General features: G+C 32.0%; 1 protein-coding gene across 1 annotated transcript; it reads right to left on the bottom strand.

Annotated features, from left to right (window-relative positions):
* Positions 1 to 537: 537 nt before the first annotated feature.
* On the bottom strand, positions 538 to 20,836 carry LOC118186233 (polyprenal reductase). The gene is made up of 5 exons (XM_035356320.2): positions 20,515 to 20,836; positions 11,604 to 11,749; positions 5,503 to 5,688; positions 3,607 to 3,741; positions 538 to 988 (listed from the first exon to the last, which is right to left on the bottom strand). The coding sequence occupies exons 1-5, from the start codon at positions 20,700 to 20,702 to the stop codon at positions 726 to 728; spliced, it is 918 nt and encodes a 305-aa protein (XP_035212211.1). The 5' UTR covers positions 20,703 to 20,836; the 3' UTR covers positions 538 to 725.
* Positions 20,837 to 21,009: the final 173 nt, after the last annotated feature.

Here is a 21,009-nt window from a genome sequence, read left to right as displayed (position 1 = left end):
TTCAGAAACTATACAGATTTGAGACACTGGTAAATTTTAATGAGGGATTGGATGGTTGATGGAATTTTTTCTTTCTTCCTTTATATTAATTAGTGAATCAACACAACTTATTTGAATAATGCATTATTATTTCAGCAACTTATTTGAGTTCTTTGATTATGATGCCATTTGCAGTAAAGAATGGAAATATTCTAGAACCAGATTATTATTTTTTTTATTATTTATAACTGGACGAATGAACATTTTTTAAAAATTAGTATAAAGAAACTGCAATAGACAAATTTAAAATTATTATCTAAAATTATTCTTGCTATGCCATTTAGTCTGAGATTCTTTTTCCAATGTACATTAAACTATATTAGTCCGTATAACATTCTATTCAAATACATTAATAGATATTTTGTATGTTGTTTTTTTGTTAACTGAAAATTCGACATCAGCATGAAATGGGTTGATACTGAATTGGAGCATAAGGTTATCAGGTGCTTAACTGCAGTTCAGTTTTTTCATGTTGATTTCAAAATAAAGCAGAATAAGTAAAAAATACATATTTAATTACAAAAATTTCATATAACATAACTAATTAAATAATTGACACAATAATAAATAAAAAAATTGTGAATTGTTCAAGACCTGCATGAAAATTAAAGCATGTTTTAATACACTCATCTAAATACACTGTCATTAAGTTCTTTATATGTCACTGCTTAAAATATTAGCCAGTGTTATACTATAAAAGGAATGACAGCTTTTCGTTTTAGTGGGTAGTTTTCAAATTTTTGCCGATACCACTGATGACTCATTAAACCTGTTAGAACTTGATTTGTTACTACCCACAAGCACAGTAACCACCAGGTATAACTTTTACCTCCAAGAATTAAACAACCAGATAAATACATTACAATTTCTGCAAAATAATGTGGACATGAGACATATTCAAAAAATCCTCCACAGGGCATGTAATGTGCTGTAGATACTACTTTACCACCTAAAAGGAGAGACAATATTCATTAATATGTATATGTACTCACAAAATTATATGCATACTCATTTGATTTTCTTTAAAAGTTTAGGCTGCATTATTCCACTACGCAGTCAAAGTAAATCTGTCACAGAAATTCAAGAAAATTGAGTATACATGTTTTATATCATCTTAAAAAATAACTAAATTCATAAAAAAACTGTTTGAAAACAAATAGTACAAATTATAAGAAGTTATATTATTTACATCTTAAGAGAGGAACAGGAATGCTACTTATCGATGAACCTGTATTCCAAAAATTCTCTTCTTCAGCTTTTTTTTTTTTGGAGGAGGGGGGGAGGGGCCTCCATTCTTTCGAGTTGTTTCTTGACTACCACTTGCAATTTCTTTACTGATTGATGCTTTCATATCGGTAATTTCTTTACAAATACACGTTTTTACACTAAGATTTGTCTGCCAAATTTTAGTTTAGCATGCCCATTTTTCTTCTTCATTATGGCTAAAGCTTTTCTTCAGAAAGATGATGCGTTTAACTTTTGAAACAATAAACAGTCAAATTAATTTGTAATACAGTGTCCTTAGCTATTCCAGCAGTAATACTTAGCATGTTTGGTGCTGCAGTAGAACCAGGCTTTGATATTAGCCCTCTTCATTGTAGCTACAAGTGTAGCTATTAAATGCTCAATCATAGACATTAGCTCTAGTTTTGATATTGTCTGTTACAGATGATACACAGTTAATAGTCATTCTTCAGTAGTGGTGATCTTTGGCTATAATCATTTAACTTGTCCTACAGTTTCCTGACTATGGGCATTCCAGAATATCTCAATTCTGACCAGTTCTTGCATTTTCAGAGTTCATGAGTGATCTTCTCAATGAAAGTCTATAATAATAGCATGCAGTTTATTTTTCTTAAAAGTTAAAAAAAAATAGATATATTAATACAAATACAAATTACCAAGGTTATCTCAAAATTTACCTAAAATATCAACAGACAACTCTCCCAAGACAGGAACAAAGTTACTCATCAGCTGTAGGGACTCTTCAGAATATAAATCTTCTTAACCAAAAATTATTTTCCTCTAACAAGATCTAATAGCATATGACTGCGATATGCATCTTTTAAAGTACTTACATAATATTCAGCTAACTTGCAGACAGGAAATTAGCTGCATTTTTTTGCATCTCATATTTTGAATAATTAAAAGGGTTAGATATGATTCCTTATTTACTATTATTTTCCTCCTACATAAAAAATTACGACATTTGGTAAAGTTATTTTTTAATAATAAATTTTGCTTAAATAGAAGGAAACATGACAAAAATTTGTAATGAGCAAAATATTCAGAAATTTGAGGGAGAGGGAATTATAGTAAATTGAATTTTCCACCCAAAAATGTTAAATAATCAAATATTGGAAAAAAACAATTATTTATTCATTTATTCAAAACACATTTGCACATGAAGCATAGAAAATACGCCTGCAAATGTCAGGCAAGGTATTTTGATTATCTATTCTCGCAAATAGATCGCGCTACAGAACACTGTGAGCACTGTCAGTTTAATTATGGCCACCCGGTAGAAGTATCAAAATTTGTGCAACCTGTGATTCCTGCAGGGATGCATTTTTCATCTGTTTAAATATGCAACCTGGACTTTTTCTGTTCATGGTTTCATTTCAGCTTTTCTATAATGTTTAATTGCTTATTCAGATTTGGATTAACAGATGGCATCAGTTGTCCATATTTCTGCAAAATATAAAAGCATTGCATGCTGTTTTCAAAGCTCAAAGAAGTCTGCAGTTCAACTCTCAGTCACATAAGACTAAGTGTTCAACACTTTGCTAACCATATACCCCCAAATTCCATCAAGGAAGAGCGTCGTAGACAGTGTGCTATTTGTTGCTAAAAACAAATGAAACTGGCAAAACAATTTGCAAAGATATGCAAATTTAGTGCAAAGACTGTGAGGAAGGATTTTGCCTCAAGCCTTGTTTCAAAGTTTATTTTACTAAACTTGATTTCCAATAAATGTCTTGTAATTATTCTTTAACTTCAATTTTCCAATAGCCTTTATTTATGATCCAATTCTATACTGAAAAAAAAAAAAAAAAAAAAAAAAAAAAAACTCTTTTATAAAAAATTTTTTGTATATTTTAAAATATATGTAGGTTTGAAATATATAATAAAAAATTACGCAATTTTTGAACCTATTTTGATAAAAAAAATTACAAAAAATGCTTTCTTGAATGGCAACATTCGGAGCATTTGGTATTTTGTAAACCTGCATGGAAGATAAATTTGAGTTCTTACATTTCATGCAACAACAACATTTGCCAAATAGCACAAATGATAAATGTGTGTAGCAAGATGCTATAACATAAAAACAAATTGCAAAAGTTTTGGAAAGACCATATAAAAAAAGTTTCGATGTCTGATACTTATAACATACTATGAGATGAACCGTTTGACTTCTCTGTAAAGGAGAAGCTATTGGCTGGTATTTGATTTTTGATGTAGAAAAACCGACCTTCCATGAGGAATCCTCCCCTTCCCCAACTTTTTGTAAAATCATGCACTATTTCTAGAATTTTCACTAACATACTCCTTAAAGTAAAACATTACCTGTTGTTTTACGCAATAAGGCAAAGCTTCTGTGTGTGTAATATTGCAAAATAAATCCAAAAAGAAATATTATTGTGCCAATAATATGTCTCCATATCCACCACTGATCAGATATATACACTCTTTGCTTGGCACCTGGAAGTAAAAAGTTAAAATTTATGAAATCTACATAATATTAATTTCATATGAATAAGCTGCAATTTTTAGTCAAAGCTCTTACTATGAAAATTAATTTAATTAAAAGTATGAATTAAACATGGAAGAGACGTACATTATATTAATGGAAGAGAAACATACTGTTTGTACAGTTTGGATTGCTTATGAATTAACATGCATATATTCATTAAATTCATGCATAATATTTAGAGGAACTGCTCTGAAAGTATGAAAACTGAAGGTGAACAAAAAGTCCAGAATAAAACATACAACAGTGCTGTCTCATATTGCACAGCTACAATTAAGTAAAACTTCAGGACTCCTACACCACAAAAAGTGGGAGAAACATGATACAAATCTCTTCAGAAAATTAATATATCAACCATTTATAAACAAAGGGCAATGATTAGTGATTGCAATATCAGATCAAAAATATATAACTGGTATTCGGTACTTTTTTTAAACATTTTACTGGAATACCACTATTAATACCAGTATTAAAGATTTTTTAAAAAAGGTACAAAAACACAGTTTAGTTAGTTTCTTTTAAATACTTATTAGTTTTATACAAAGAATGCTTAAACTATAAAAATATAAACAATTTTGTCATGTAGAAATATAAGAAAAGAAACAAATTTTACAATCAAACATTATTAATAAGAGCAGTAAAATAATAACTTATAATATTAGAAACAAATATAATACAAAAATTAAATCATTACAATACAATAAAAGAACAAAACATACTGTATTATTATTAACCTTTTTCTGGAAGCTAAGACATATATGTCCCTCATATTCACTTCATTTAATAAAGCTGAAAGTAATTCAGGTAATATGAAGATTTAAAATTTGCTACTTAAATGCAAAGCAGGAAATGGTTGACCCCAATGATTTATTTTCCCATTCCTATCTGACTGAATTGTTAAATAAATGGCTTCATTACATAAAAAATTAGTCTCTATAGCTCATTTGAAGGGGTTAAAAAGAATAAATATTACATCAAAATTTTGTTGTGTAGTCTATTATGTAATATCTTTTAAAAGGAAAAAAACTTATTTATTAACTGCATATTTTTTAAATGTGATCATAAAACAGCATAATGCATCTATTGAACTATCATTAAGTTTGGAATATATTTTTGTACACAATATATTACTTGGCGATTTTTTACATTTCGGCATATGAATATTGTTCAAAAATTTGTATATTTTTTTTAATTTGATCGTAAAAAGAACTAAATACAACTACTGAACTGTCATTAAGCCTGGATTTTTTTTTTAATTGCGCATAAATTATCCGGAATTGAAAATGCTCTGTCTGCATCTACACTGGCTGGTGGTATTATTAATAATGAACAATATACTTCCTCTAAATATTTGCCTTGAAGTCCTTCATTGCCTAAAAACTCAGTCTCTCATCTGATGATTTTGGATATATCTGTATTTTGTATTACTTTTGTAATATTGTTTTTTTGTGGCATTTTTTAAATTTATAACTAATAATTTCTTCTCGTGAGACATTTCTTTTCCAATATTAACAATATTTTCAATGAATTCCTCTGGATAGGTTTCTGTTTGCTTTTCATTAATGTTTTTGTGGAAATTTATGGTAAACTTAATTGAATTTGACCTTGTTAGCTTCTTTTCTGTGTTTTCGCTTTCCTTTTTAAAGTCATTATAATAAGTGCCAGCTCTAGTCATATGAAATGTAATACAATTCATAAAATTAAATTATTACCTTCAAATCCAACAGCATCATGTATGAGGGATAAACCGGCACCAAAGTAGAAAGAAAATCCAACAAAATAATGAAGAATATTAATTTTGCTGTCAGAATATACTGATAAAAATAAACATTCATAACAGCGCCTGAAAACTTGCAAGCACAATAAGGCACCCAGTACTATCACAGATTCAGCATCAACTAGAAAACAAAAAATAAATATATAAATAAATAAAAATGAAACTTATTTGACAGTTACAAGATAATTTTGAAAGCTATAAAATGTACCTGATAATGAATCACCACTGTACAATGAATTCTACTCTATCAAAAGTGTCACAAAAGTCTTCAGTTTTAATATTAAATATGGCTAAAAATTTTTCAGCAAGATTGTTTTTGATACACACAGGCCCGGATCAAATAGGTGCGGGGCCCGATTGGATTTTTTTTTTTTTTTTTTTTTTTTTTTTTTTGCGGGGCTCTTTCTATATATTAAATATTTAAATAAAATTCAAATGCAGTATATATATATATATATATATATATATATATATATATATATATATATATATAATGTCATGGATCATCAGACAGGTAAACTTCTACATAAATTAAAAAATAAAAATGTTCAAAATACAAAAACATTTATTGAATATAAATTTATAAATTTACATCACTGATATCACAGTTTTTGTTCTGTAAATTCTTCTAAAATTGTTTGAAAATCTAATTTCCTTGCGTCTTTACTTTCAATCGACATAATTGCTAAACTATTTAATCTATCCTGATTCATTGTCGATCTCAGATAGTTTTTTATTAGTTTTAGCCTGGAAATTTATCTCTCTCCAGAAGCATTGCTTACAGGAATTGTTAAGAATATTCGGACAGCAATAAACAAGTTTGGAATTGCCGCTGTTCTATCATTATCCGATAAAAATGTGAACATTTTAAACGAATTTTCAAAAAATTCTGAAGGAAAAATAGATTTAAAAGCTTCCATTTCTTTGTCTATATCAGCTTCTTTCACCTTTGGTACATCATTTTCTGTTAACTTAGAATCTGTTAGAGAAATTTCTAATTCAGCTGCATGTTTTTGAAGTACTTCTTTTTCCATATTTTGAAATTTTCCCAGAAACCCAAATAATTCATTATGATTTTTTAATTGTTCAAAACGATCTTTTAGTGATTCTGTAGCTTTATCTAAAACAACATTAAAAAAAGATATCTTGTATGCATTTATCGGGTCTTCAATAGGTTCATCATTGCCTTCATAATTGAAATGTTTCTTTCTTTTCCGAAGCCTTTTATTTCGAAATTCTGTTGATACTTCCAAATCTTCCACAAGAGGTTTTGCCTGAACTAAAACTTGTTCGAATCAAGTATTTCTGTAGTTGCTTAACCATTTTAAAAATTTCTCAAATGAAGAAAGTGCAATGGATACGTCTAAGTAGTTGAATGTTATGGAAACCCTATTATGATGTAATCCTTGCGGTAAATTCGTAAGGGCTTGTGATTGTGTGCATGTTGGTTAGGAAGTATATTGCTTGTTTCGTGGTTTAGATGGTAAAATGGCCGAATGAGGTAAGATTAATTTGAAGTTTTTGTATGATTTGGAAAGAAAGGGCAAAAGAGCATTACTTGACTGGTGTGTAAATGAAGGTTTTCTTAGTAGCCATTATAAGGTGTCCTGTTTGTAGGAAGGAAATGCATATGGTCAAACGTCATTACAAAAGATATTTTTTACTCTTATTTTGTGAATTTATGTGGCGACGCCAGTATACAGATTCTAGTTCAGATAATTTTAGGAAGTTTTTAAATGCTGTTAAGGAATTTTTTTTGCTCAAGAGGTGTGAATTCATGAATAAGGTTAGTGGATATTTCCTTTGTGTAGTGCAAAGATGAATTTTCTTTTTCATGTTATTTCAGTGTTTGATTTAAAATGTAGTTTATTGTGATTATATATTTCTTTTTATTGGCTGCTCCTTTGACTTTTGAAGTGCATATAGTTCGATGTGCACATGGACAAACTCAAGGGAGTGCGCAAGGCCTAGTTTGTGCAATTCTCTGATTTTTTTAAGTGAAAATAGGTCGATGTGTACATGGATACCGAGTTTACGTAATTCTTTGTCTTGTTATTTTGGCTTGCATTTTTGCACCAAAAATTGCCGCTATGCAAGCCAAAGTAACAAGTCAAAGAATTGCACAAACTCGGTATCTATGTATCGCCAAGTTTCACAAAGGAGTACCCTTAAATATACTTTTATCACTGCTTCATTTAACTGAATAACAGCAATTGTTTTAAATAAGTATAATTCAAAATGTTAATGGTAAATTATTCTCTGGGATACACGATTGTAATTTAAAGTTTTTAGATGGTCCCTCATCCTCCTCCTTTTTTTTTTTTTTTTTTTTAATTATCAATCTAATAATCTTTGCCTCTTCTAATAAAAGATGTTTTGGAGTTGAGCATATAGATAGTAAGAATTATACTTACAATGTTCAGTATACCAAGCTGTTATTTACATACAATGCATTATATGATATGTATTAACTTACAGTTTTATATCATATTAGATGCAGACAAACTTAGTAGTACTTGTAAAAGAAAAAAAAAAATTCAATCAGTCTCTGCAATAACTCAAATCTTTGTCATGGGTGGCCAAACTTCATGTCAGTAGAAGATGCATGATAGTATATAAAAATATTCAAGAGCCACAAATAGGTTTTCCAAGAACAGCACCTAGATGTTTACATCATTTGCCATCCTGATGGAACAGCAGTTAGTGATGCTGACTGCTATACCGAACTGCCTATGTTTGAATCCTGCATAGGGAAAGAGGGCTGGGAGAACCTTGGGTCACCCCAATCATGACCCTTCGGAATTCCAAATTGGGGCTGAAGCTTAACAGTTAGCTAGTTACAGTAATACCTCAATCACCTAAGGTACTATGAAAGTGCTGGTCTAGCTTCTATCTGTACCTGCTCATATCATTTTTAAAATAGTAAAATAAGTTTTGAATAAAAAGAAACATTTTAAATATGGAAATCAATTAACAAGAACGTCTCATTTTAAAATAACATGTTTATTTCTTAACGTATATAAATAATTTTTACTCCACTAGCTTTTTTTGCTCCTGCAGTATACAAATTTAAGAATTTTGTGCAATAGACTGACTGGGGGGAGCTAGATCATCAAGCAATTTCTTCCGATTTCTAATTTTTTTCTTTGAATACATGAGTCACCTGATTTTAATAACAGTAAACTGTAGACAAAGATATAGTAGTCTTTAGAAGGTAACATAAAAGCTTTCTATTCAAATATATAACAACACAATTATTTGAAAAATACAGATATTTTTATTCATTTATAAGCGTTCCTTTGTAAAAAATAAAACAAGTGCGATGGGTTAGTGTGTGCTGCAAATAAATTATAATTCAAAATGCAAAATACATTTTCCTAAAAGCACTGCAACAGTACAGATTCAAAATACCATTTAGCAGATTAGCAGTGCATATATCCATTATATATGTGCCTATATGTTAGGGTATCTGTTATTTTTGCTACCTGATAGCTATTACTTGTTTTAAAACCTGTTGAACACTGTCAGAACAGAAAGTCACAGAAATGGAATTACAGTAAAAGCTTGACTATCTGGCATCTAACTGAAAAGTTCACATTTTAGAAATTAAGGAAAAAACGTAAATGAAAAATGTGTTACACCATTATAGAGCTTCTTATATTATCAGCATATTGTCACAAAATAGTGTAATTTAACACAGAAATGTCTAAGCATGATGTCACAACATAATCATACAAACTTTGCCTTGGCTGTACATAAACCCAATTAATTCTTGATATGCTAGTTTAAATTTTGTAAAGAAGTAAATAACTTCTGTTTTTCATCAAATTTTGAAAAATACATACATACAGTGATACAGTGATGAGAAGAGTTGAGAATTTTACTTGATAACCTAATTCGGTTTATAACCGTTCTGTCTGTTGGTATCTGTATTTGATAATTATGTTTATTTCATCATTTTTTATAAATTCTGTTAATTATTATTAGAATTAAAAAAAAAAAATATCAACCTAATTCTAATACTAATTAATCCAATTTATTAATGATTACTAATAATTTATTTTCTTAATAATTATTTAATAACATGGTCCTTCTCTGAGATACAGCATAACTTTGTGGCTTTTTCACTTCAAAAGGTTATCAATCGCTGGTCCTTAAAAATGACTTATATAATGATCCGTATAAATGATATATACGTAAACACGGGGTTTAAAAATATCTAACTCTGTGGTTTAACTATTTTACTCTCATGCAAGCTTAACTTAAATGTTAAATGACCATACAGAAAGAGAATTCTAGTTAGTCTTAAAAAGCGTAAGAAGCAAATAATAAGAAGCGTTCAAATGAAAAGATATGAATTGACACTGTGGGTATAACTGAAGTCCTTATTCACAAGTAATCATCAGAGGCCTGAACACTAATATCCTACTGTTTCACAAGCTGAAGGATTCCCTGTTCCCAGAATTCCTGTGGCTGTGACAAGAGCTAGTCCTCCACTGTGTCTTTTAGTTTGTTGTCCGAGTTAAAGCGCTTCCTTTTGAGATATTTTAGTAGCAGACCAAACACATGGAAGTCGTGGAGCGACCTACATGGGGTTTAGGTTGGGAGCTCAAACTGCTTCCACTTGGATGTAGCCATTACATTTTGTATAGCCTTGGAGACGTGTGGATGCATGTTATCATGAAGCAAAATCACTCCCTCTATGAGCAGTCCAGGCTCTTGATGGACTTGCGTAGGCTACGGAATGTCTCAGAGAACACATGACTGTTAATAGTTTTTCCATGCTCAAAGAATTCAATAAGTATCAAACTTTGGACATCAAAAAAGATGATGAGCATCACCTTGCCTGCTGAGGGCACAGCTTTGATTTTTTTTAAGGGCAGGTGACTAGGCATGCTTCCACTGCATGCTGTCCTGCTTTGACTCTAAGTGATGGCACCAGTTCATGTCACCGGCGATGATCCAGAAAGCAGGGTCTTCAGGATACCAGAACACATGTTGCAGTGCCAGCCCTATATACGGTTTCTTTTGCGGTTCACTGAGCTTCTTCGGAACCCAATGATCATGCATCTTCTCATAACCCAACTTGTTGTCCACAATATTCAAAAGTTGGTCCCTGCCAACAATCGCATTGTGACATGCTGTCTCACCATGTCATTGACCTTGTCGATGTGTTTGGCCATGATTAGAGTGTTTGCCTGGCCTAGTCTTGGGTCATCACTCGAATACTCCATGCCTTCACATAAATGGGCACTCCACTTTCTCACCGACATGTTGGACAAATAGTTTCCCCCTTTATACAGCCACCATCTAATGATGAATATTAGTTGGTTTAACCCCTTTCACAGACCTTGCTGCTTCTCAATCGTCGAATTTTACAATGTTAATGCCATGATGTCCTCACATGCAATGCCACATCAATTGGGCGGCACATACAATTACCTGCTTCTCTCCTGCATCATGTGCTGGTGCCCACATACAACCATGTTGGACACTTCATTCGCATCCCAAGATATCTCACTACATTATCTCAAAGCAGCTATTCAAATTTCAACAGGTAGGGTTGTTATGACCTTTCATACCTCTCCACTTGAACACCTCTTATATTATGTTTAAGATGATAAGATGTCATTAATGTTATATACAGCTTGTAAACAGTTTATCTGTTACTAAATATGTGTTGTGAATAATATTTTAAGTACCCATGGTATAGTCATATATATATATTTACATCATTATGAGTACAATATACACCCCACAATTTTATGTAACTCATTAGACAATAGACAAGACAGTGAGGCAAGTAACATGACCTGGCAGAGCAAAAGCAGGAAAGTAAGCATACAATCAGCAAAATGTGAGATATGTAGAGTTAGTTCTTTATTGAAATATTGATCTGTGATTGGATAAAAAATCTCCACTGCTACACCTTTATATATATTACAGCAATATTCACATAAAAAAAAAGCGATAAAGATGCAACTCTTCAGCAGCTGGAGAAAATGCAATTATTACTAATAAATAATCAAAACTTACCTGTTCCATGCCTAGACTTGGAAGCGAAATGATCCAATAAATAAATAAGAAACTGGCTTGAACTGCCCCAGATATATTTACGACATACTCCAGTCAGAACAAATGGAATGAATAATGAAGCAAATATGTAAAAGTGTGAAAAATATCTGTCCATGGGTAGAAAACAGAAAGGAAATATAAGGCATCTACAGCTGAACAGTGTATACATGTTTACAGATCATACAGATACATATATAAAATTAACAAAGTAAAAATTATTAATAATGGTTTTTTTTAATCAACACTTTGTTATTTATACAGATGTTAGGGAGGTTGCCTGGTTAATTAAGTATGACAAAGCACTTAATGGTTATTTCTCAGTGCCTTTGTAAAGTAATCTAAGTAATTCTGACTATCATTTCGAGTAATTCCCACTGTTTTGTTTTATAATTAACATATTTATCAGGGTACATAAAAACTATGTTTTTTGAAAAGAGAAAAAATATATACAATTTTTTAAAACAAATTTTAAAATTTAAAACTTGATTTCTGTTATTAAATAATTTTTTTCATGATCATTTATTATTTAAATCAAAATTTTTGTAGCAGGTATCTTATCCTGTATTTACCTTTGGTTATGAGCATGAAAAATGTGTTATACCCACACAACTTTAATCATCAGACAAATTTTATTGATCCTGCTATGGTGCCAATACTCAGACAATAGAATGTAACTGAGGTCATCTTAAATAAAAAAAAATTTAGAGTTTATAACAGGAACAAAGCCCACTATACTGCCCCGTAACTTAGGTGAATTGTAGGGGGGCAATCTGTCATAAATACAGACAAATTTCTAGCCATACCGAGAGACATCAGGATAGTGTTTTGTGAATGAACTATTCACAAATGAGAAATATGATACTAGCTTCAATTGACAGATGCCAAGTAGGATTGCGTGAATTTCTTTTTTAATTTTTTTTTAATGACAGCTATCAAGGACATCAATGCATTCCTTTTGGTAATGATGCGTAATTTAACCCTCTGATTGGCAAGACTGGCTATCTGGTCATAAGATTTTTTTATCACTTGGTACAAATTAGTTTATAATTTAAGGTACAGTACAAAGTTTGAAATCCGGACATCCATTATCCAGAATGATCTAAAATCCGGACCTCAAAGCCACAAGCATTTTTATTTTGTATGCTTTACGCATGCACATTTGATTTTTCCTTCCATAATAACACGTGGAGATTTTCATTTAAAAATTCCTATTCTTAATTTCACTTAAGCACTAAATAAAATACCTCATTGTGGAAAAACAATCATGTAAGTATAAATTCGTGAGATTAATAATTTGGATCTGTAGCCGAGTGTCTGCTTGGCATACAAGGCAAACTGAAACATTCACCTATTTTTTATTCCTGACGGCGACCTGGCGAGTCATTATTTATTATATTTTGCTTTCATCACCGCATGTTTAGTTCAACTTTACTCACTTCAACTTTTTAGGACTCACTCATGCTCAGTTACATTCCAGATAGAACATCGCTAATGACATAGTCTGAGATTGTGCTGACGTACAGGAGCCCGCTTCGCGAACTGAGTTCGCCTGAGTTGACAGCTTCAGTAATAACTCATGCAGCGATGTCTAAACTTTTTTTTTTTTCAATTAGGAACTGAATAACAAGATTATGACAACTTTTTATGCTAACATTACGTCTGGCGATGATTATAGATTTTTAAATGCTCTAAGAAATGTTGACGAGGAAAATTTCAACAAAAATTTCTTTTCATATGCAAAAACTAGATTTTGTTAATGAAACTCATAAGCCAAAAGATTACATTTAGTGCTATTTTAATTAATAATAACTGATACGTTATTCACTATGAACCCAAAAGTGGCGGCAGAATATGTCGGCACCGGATGGCATAATTTAGGAAAGACGAAATTTTTGGAATTTGGGGAAGCACCGAGCGGTAAAATTAAGGAACAAGAAATTTTTTATCATTTAGGGAAAGCACTGGGATCCAAAGTTTAGACATGGTGAAAATTTAGAACTTAGGAAGCCGCTTTGTAACAGAATTTAGGACCCGTAGAGACTGCACCAAGGGGTGTCTAGCGCCGGCCCTAGATAAAGCGTTAAGTATATGTGGGAGTTTATTTATTCAGGACTCAGATTAGTTGCATGTGCAAGAAATAAACTTAGGTAAAGTAAATAACTAAACTAATTTTAGCAAACCAACTTGAATTTTGTCACCAATCTTGTGATGCACAGCCAATAATGTATAACGGACACCATTAAGCTAGGCTAAAATCATCTTTACAGATTCTAAGGCATTTCAGTTAATGTAGCAGATTGAGCTGCTTCCTAATCTTCTAGTTTGATCCAGCTTATTTTTTGGCTACTGTTATTATTATGGCAATTTTATAAAAACTAAGCTTGAACCTTTGTCGAAAAGAGTTTCCAACTCTGGAGCTGCCAAAGGATCTACAAAGCGAAACCATGTTTCAATGTCCATTAAACAAAACGGCGAATTGCTGCAAAAAATGGATGAAGGCATATCCGTCTCAAAATTATGCGAGAAGTATGGCATTGGAAAGTCAACTGTATGTGACATAAAAAAAAAGAACTTTTTGAATTTTTTGTGGGAGCAACTTAAACAACTTACATTGAAAGAAATGTTTAATATAGTAAAATAAATATTAAGCTTTTTTTTGCCAATTTTGATACCTTTTAGATCAAAATTGCTCTTTATTTCATGAATTACGATTTCATATTTTTAATTGTATAATTTCTGCATGAGATCTTACTAGATTTAAATTGATGATCTAATATAAGGAAAAATCCCTAATCCGGAATCGCCAAAGTCCGGATTTTGGACTTTGTACAGTACTGAACTTTTTTAATAATGTAAATGTCATCTTAATGAATGGAAATTTATGAAAATACAGACTAAAATAAATAATTATACAAATTTAGCTAATAAGTGCTGTTTAAATACAGGTCTTCATGACAGATCCAAATACCCACCCACTCAGAGGATTAATACACTGTTCAACAACTGCTAAGGACAGATATCAAATTTTAACGTAACATAACATTAAATGGGCATGGAATCCAAACATGATTAAATTTTGTTGCCATACTGTTTGAACATTTAGCATAAAAGAGAGCTATTGTTTCAGGAAAGCACAGAAGGTTTTGGAACATACAAAAGTAAAAACGTGTTCCTTTGATATTGTGGACCAAAAAATAGGAAAATACATATGAATGACAACAGGCACCGTTGAGAAAAGAGTCAGACTATTGACTATTGTGGAGAGTGATTTAACTTTCCTCACATTGTATTATGCTTTGCATATCATTATCCAGCATCTGTTGAGGCAATTGATCCCACTGCTCTGTCTGCAGACAAATTAGGATGTATGTTTCATTGGAGGATATTTTACACCAGAAAATCGCCTCTTCAGAGCATCAGTGGGCTTTGGTTTAGAGCAGAGTTTCTTAAACTGTGGGTCGTGACCCCCATAGGACCGCGGGAATTGCAGCAGGGGTTCGCCAAAAATTTTAGCAGTTTTGATATTTCTTTAACTTGTTATAATAATTTTACAATTACCAAAGATTTTTACATAATATATCTGATAATAGATAAAGATAAACAATACAGACAAAGAAAAGCGAAAACTTTTCGACGCATTCTTTTGATAATATAAACGTTCATTTTACTTGCTTTGCACGTGACGCTGTCATTTCGTCTGTTACTTATTTAAAATTTTCCGATTATTCTATGCCTTAAAATTAGAAATTAATGACCTAAAACTGCAATAGTATATTACAGTACAAGTGAAAAGTGATCTGACTCGCGCGTGTGTCCGATTTGTGCTATGCTTACGGGCTTCCACAAAATTTTTGAAACTATATTTTGTAAATACAGTCAAAAGTCGTTAATTCGGACACCCATAATCTGGACCTCAAAGCTACAAACTTTCTGCACATGCGTCGCGTTGACGCATGCGCCTAAGACTTTTACAGCTGCGAATATGCGTGTGCGCAAAATATGTTTACGAATGCGCGTTTAATGTATAACGGACGGTATAAGCTAAGCTATAATTATCTAATTCAGTTAATGCAGATTGCGTTGTTCCTTAATATTCGAATTGGATTCGGCTTATTAGTTTTTGCAGACTGTTAGAGCAATTTTATAAAAATAAGCTTGAACTTTCGATTATGTCAAATAGAATTTCTGATATATATTTACTAATATGTAAATCATCTACAAAGCGAAAGTATGTTTCGAAATCCATTAAACAAAAAGTGAAATTGCTGCAAAAAATGGATAAAAGCATATCCTTTGTTTATCTAAGCTTTGTTTATCTTTAATGCCGTGGTGGGCACGCAATGAATTGGAAGTTGATCTGTCAGCACTATCCTTATCTTCAGGGCAGATGTTTTTATTTTATTTGGCTTATAATTCCTTACTAAATGTAGTATTTCATCTCGATGTACTCCGTCTTTGATATGATTTAAATCAAATTCCTCGTCATTATAATTCGCTTCCGATAGCGAAGAAAGTGACAGAGGTTATTGAAAACGAAAAAATTTCGATTGACAAATTAGTCGGTATTCTTGACACAGCAATTATAGGACTTGAACAGCGGAACTTTGTAACTGAACAAGAAATTATGTCTGTTTATAGAATTAAAGAGAATGTATTATCACATAAAAAATGAAGCAACTTAAACAACTTACATTGAAAGAAACATTTAATACAGTAAACAAATAAATATTAAGCTTTTTTTTGTAAATTTTGATACCCTTTAGATCATAATTGTTCTTTATTTCATAAATTACGGTTTCATATTTTTAATTTTATAATTTCTGCATGCCATCTTATCAGATTTAAACTGATGATCTATAATCCGGAATTGCCGAAGTCCCGACGAGTCCGGATTAACGACTTTTGACTGTACTGTATAATTATGGGATCCAAATATTTACAAAAATTTTGTGGGACCCAGGGGTCGCAAAAAAAATTTCAGTAATAAAAAGGGGTCGTGACTGAAAAAAGATTAAGAAGCCCTGGTTTAGAGCATGTGTCGGCCATATGAGGTGTTGAATATTCTCACTGTCTAGACAATCCTGAATAGCCAGTGCTCGGCGAAATGGTTTGTTGTTGTCCACGAAAAGAAATTTATAATTAACAGCACCATGGAAAAGATGAACATGAGGTAGTATAACTTCAAGATTGTATTATTGGCAAGTCATTCTCCCAGCTGCAACTACATGTAATAGCGTGTGGCCATTGACCATGATACTACATCTCGAATAACAGTCCTTTTCCTGGTATTTTCTGGAAAATAAGTAGCACCAATCTCACATCAAATCAGTTGGCTCTACAATCTGATGACAGATTGAACTTACTGTCATCTGATAATAGTACCCAAGTCCAGTCCTGTTCAATCCAACTGTGATGGTTGTGACACTACTGTAAGTGGGTAGTATGGGCTGTCTGGATAATTGGACATACCCAATAGGTCTGTGGGCACATAGTTCTTTCTACAAAATGCCTGGCTACAGTTTATCATAAGATCCACTGTACTGTGGTAGCAAGAAACTAATTCTCCAGCTAATGAGCCTTGGTGTGCTGGTTTCTTTTTTTCTGATAGTACAATGCACCTGGCTCCTGCAGGCATCATATATTTAATATGATCTTCTTCATTATACTGGATACAGATTCCAGTTTTTTTATATGTTATAGTCGCGGGGCAACACTGTGAGCAATGCTGAACTCCTTAATAACATCTGCTATTCTTCACCTTTCTTTTATATTTCCAATGATAAGTGCATGCGTAACACAATCTAGGTGATGTCAGAAAGACATACAAAACCTTTCAAGATCATTAATAAAATCTTTTCCATAAAAATTTCACTTGATACAATAACTGCACACATGCATGTAATCCTTCAAATTTTTTATCAGTGCTATCATGTGATGAACAGCCGACGAAGGAAACTTTGCATACGCACACCTCTCCATATTGTATTCAGAAGCTTGTTCTAATTTTCCATATTATGCTCCCTTTCATTCTGTGGTGGCTATGGGTGGTAGTGAGGTCCACCCTTAGCAATTGTAAAGCAGTATATAATAATATGGTAATGTAACAAACTAAAACTAAACTCACTGGTGCAACAGCCCTAGTGGGCTATGGCCTGCAGTGCCCTTTTTCTGCTTTCTTGACCGTTTGGGACCTTGGAGTGCATCAGCATAGCATAATACCCTGGACAAGTGGTCAGCTTCTCGCAGGATCCCTGGTGTTTAGTTCCCAAGCGAACTTGGTATTCATTTTATCAACCCATTAAGGGATGAAAGGCTGAGTCAACCTTGCCCAGCCTGGGGATCGAACCCCGGACCTGTGGTACAGCTGCGAAACACGCTAGCCACTTTGCCACCGGCGGTCAATGTAACAAAAGTAACAAACAAAAGTCAATGTAACAAGCAATAATCTCTTTGCATTCATTTACATATGTACTGTTGCTTTTCATGTGGTTTAGTAAGGTAATGCTATCAGTTTCAGTTGTTTTGATCCTAGCTAACAAGTGGTAGGTCACCTGTAAGAGAATACCTTTACATAACAATTAATGGCTAATCTTTGGAATATTGTAACAGGTAGTTTGGCGACATTTTGGTAAGGCGATAAAGGTTACTAGCTAGAACTTTAGTAGTGTACATGGATAAAGTCAAGAGTGTGCGCAATGCCATTTTTGTGCAATTCTGGGATGTTTTTTTAAGTGAAAATAGGTCGACGTGTACATGGATGACACCGTGTATGTGCAATTCTTAAAAACGCGGCAAGCAGTGGGCGATTCTGCACTTTCTCCCAATTTTGCACCTAATCTTCGTCATGATTAAGCACTTGTGTTCCATAAAAGTTCTAGCATAAGCGTAATTCGGCTAGCAGATTGTTGGAAAAAAATGTTGAGTAAAAAAAAAAAAAAGAAAATAAATGAAAACAAAATGGCGTGAAAACAAAATGGCGTCCAAACAAAAACTAGTAGGTTGCTGTAGCATGGTTGGTTGCCAAATTTTCGCCAAAAAATTACCAAGTTACCATGATCCAAAAATTAACCCAATTAATGTATGTAGCATAAGCGCTTCTAGTTATATTAAACTATTATTAAAACTTGTTTTGCTGCAAAGAGAAATTTAAAGTGACTAAAAGATAAGAAATAAAATCAGAGAAAAAAATCAGCTGAAGATTAAAGGCTATATACATATTAAGAAAATTTTATTCTAGGCTTAATCAGACATTAATAAAAACTACTTCCTTTAGTAATTTGAATGATAATATAAGCTGTGATAGTTTTCACACTCTAGCTTGTTCTTCAAATTTAATCCCAAATTTTACAAACATTTTTTAAATACAAGCGATACCTTAGCTATGAATAATATTTCAATGACACTTAATTTTTTTCACTTACATATACTCTTTTAATGCAGCTATGGATTACTATTATTCTAGTGCAGCCATTGCTTACAAAGCTTTTTAATTTAATTATAGACCATCTCAGTCTCTTTTAATGCTCTAGTGATGGGTTCTCAACCAGTGGTAAGCAAAGTATTTCTAACTATTAAATTCAAAATTTAAAACCCCAACATCCTGATTGAGTTTTTTCTCTAACACTAGTAAATTTATGCGATACAGCTTTGTTCAAGAGTTGTGGTGGTAAACTACTACCACCACTTTAGTACTAAAGGTTTTTCAATTTTTGTTTGGTAGTACTAAAGGTTTTCAATTTTTGTTTAGAAGGTACGTGTTAGTCAAAAGGTTGAGAACCGCTGCTCTAGAGCTTGATAAAGAAGGTGGAACGAAACAGCATCAACATATTTTTCTTGCAAAAATTCTGTAATTTTTCTACTACTTTTAATAAATAATGAATAATATGCTATTCTGAATATACAAAATTTTGATTATAACTAGTTTTTTTATATATAAAATATTTAAAAACAAATGGTTGACTTAAAGCATGATTTAAATCAGTGATTAATGACTTTCATCTAGTCTTACAATCACTGATTTACACAAATATAAAATTATTATTAATTGTTAGTATTTATTCATATTTAGTTATTGTTACTTTCTTTTAAGCCTTTTCATATGTGTGTGTTTCCCCTTGAAGCAATCATGACCATGTGGGATTATGATGCTAGAAGTCTGGAGACATTTAGGAACTCAATCTGTGTCCATTTGCCAGTATTTCACGATTCTACTCACTTAGGCAGGCATGAATAAAAATATCAAAATAAACTTACATTCATGAGATGCGATTTTCCATTTTCAATGCATTTATTATATAACTGAGCTATTGCATAGCGCAACGATGCCGGCTCTTGACTTCAAGCCCTAGGGCACATGACACGTAGAAATCTGGACAAGGAGAATAACTCTGAAGAGAAAACGGAGTGAAGAAAAAGGAGAGAGGTACCATAGAGGAACAAGGCCACAGTATCAGGTAAGTTCTCAAATATGACAAGAGTGAAGAGTTTTCCCATGAGAATCCTTAGGCAATGCAGGTCCAAAGACAAATACGAATCAAATACATCACACTATACAGATATCAATGAATATACTACAATACAACAATTCTATAGCAATCAATACTACGAAAAATACAACACAACTTCAGTCAATACTTCTTCCAAACACTTTTTTCAAGGCAGTTTCGCTCATTGCATTTTAAATATAAATAATATTGTTTATCTCAAAAAAAATTCTTTACTGATCAAAGATATCTTGATATAATTAAAGTGATAGAGATAAATTTATAAAATATCATTTACAGTTTCCAGAAAACTATTTAAATAAATATTAATTAAATAAGGGCAAAACCTTGATACATTTCTAAAAATTAAATGAGATTAATATATCTACCTTTTCGGAATTTCTAAGTATTTTAAAACGCTATTTCTTTTACTAAGGCTTTTATTTACTTTCCCAAATGAATATAAGCGCACAAAAATATAGGGAAGGTTTTCTTTCAAGTACAGAACATTCAAACCGCTAAATGTAACAATAAAAGAGAAACTAATCCACATAAAATGTAACAGATTCAATTCCATTTCTTTCTATCATTTAATACAGACAGGTAGAAAATTTAAACAAGTCAACAACTTTATGACGAGCAACGAACCGAACAGATATCCTGTCTTTCTGCCCACAGGGCAAAAAATCGAGTTTTGGTAGAAAGCAAAGGCAAATAGAAAGAGGTTACATTTTGTTTGATTCACCTGTCAGTAACAAGACGAAACGTACTATCATTTGCACAGGGAGTTTTTGAACCAATAGGATTCACCTTCCATTACCAAAGTTATGCTTTCAAAAGAAAAAAAAAAAAAAAAAGCAAGTGCAAAGAAGATGTAGAAACTT

This window comes from Stegodyphus dumicola, chromosome 10 (assembly GCF_044657685.1).
Source record: "Stegodyphus dumicola isolate Sdum_Otavi_A_Nest chromosome 10, ASM4465768v1".
NCBI lineage: Eukaryota > Metazoa > Arthropoda > Arachnida > Araneae > Eresidae > Stegodyphus > Stegodyphus dumicola.
The sequence above is the reverse complement of the archived record's forward strand: the minus strand, read 5'-3'. Positions and strand labels throughout refer to the sequence as shown.